The sequence below is a fragment of the Dendrobates tinctorius genome, unplaced genomic scaffold (assembly GCF_039654945.1).
Source record: "Dendrobates tinctorius isolate UK_male_01 unplaced genomic scaffold, ASM3965494v1 ptg000162l, whole genome shotgun sequence".
NCBI classification, from domain to species: Eukaryota; Metazoa; Chordata; class Amphibia; order Anura; family Dendrobatidae; genus Dendrobates; species Dendrobates tinctorius.
This window is the reverse complement of record NW_027361829.1, coordinates 32,320,001-32,320,675: the sequence shown is the minus strand read 5'-3', so window position 1 is coordinate 32,320,675 and position 675 is coordinate 32,320,001. Positions and strand designations below refer to the sequence as shown.

At 38.5% G+C, this 675-nt stretch overlaps 1 protein-coding gene across 1 annotated transcript in view; it reads left to right on the top strand.

Moving 5' to 3' along the window:
* Positions 1–350: 350 nt before the first annotated feature.
* The window catches only part of LOC141052686 (cytochrome P450 2A5-like), a 95,162-nt gene continuing 94,837 nt past the window's right edge, over positions 351–675 (top strand). Inside the window, exon 1 of the mRNA XM_073549940.1 lies at positions 351–543. Coding sequence (XP_073406041.1) covers positions 367–543 — 177 coding nt within the window. The 5' untranslated portion in view covers positions 351–366. The remainder of the gene's footprint in view (positions 544–675) is intronic.

The following is a 675-nucleotide window of genomic DNA, read 5'->3' as shown; positions in this document are numbered from 1 at the left end:
CTACAAACTTTGCCAAAATATTGTTGTTGTAAATTAATATGTTACAGGATTGGTGTATGTGTGTGTGAGTTGGGGAGTTGACGTGCACTCATTGTTTAACATTATTTAACTGATCTGTTACCTAAACAAGTTCTCCCCATTCAGTGTTTTGCCCCAGCTGCATGTTGTTAAAAACAACTTTTAGTACAGGCAAAGAAGGGAAGACATGCACATTCACACTGTGGTTTTTTATGCCGCGGTCTTCTGTCCCTATTTTTTTATACTCTGTGACACTTTGTACAATGTCCTGAAAGATTTATAATCCAGTCTCCATTGTAATCAATTTGTTGCTGCTACATAGGGGCAATTACAGCTAATGCAGCAGATATGGAGCTTCCTGGCTGGGGAACTCTTTTTCTGGTTTTCATGCTTACATTCCTGATGACTGTGTGGGTCAAAAGAAAAGGAAAACAATCCAATTTTCCCCCAGGGCCTACTCCACTACCTTTCCTGGGGAATCTTCTGCAGATCGATTTCAAAAACATTGTAGAAGAGTTTGTCAAGGTCAGTTTAAAGAATTGTTTGGTATTCAATCAGTTATAGAAAAGAGCCACAACATTCATCATTCTAAGGGGGCGATCATAAGTTGTACTTGTGTGAAATGCTATGATATGAGTCTTAAAGTTGTTGCTATTG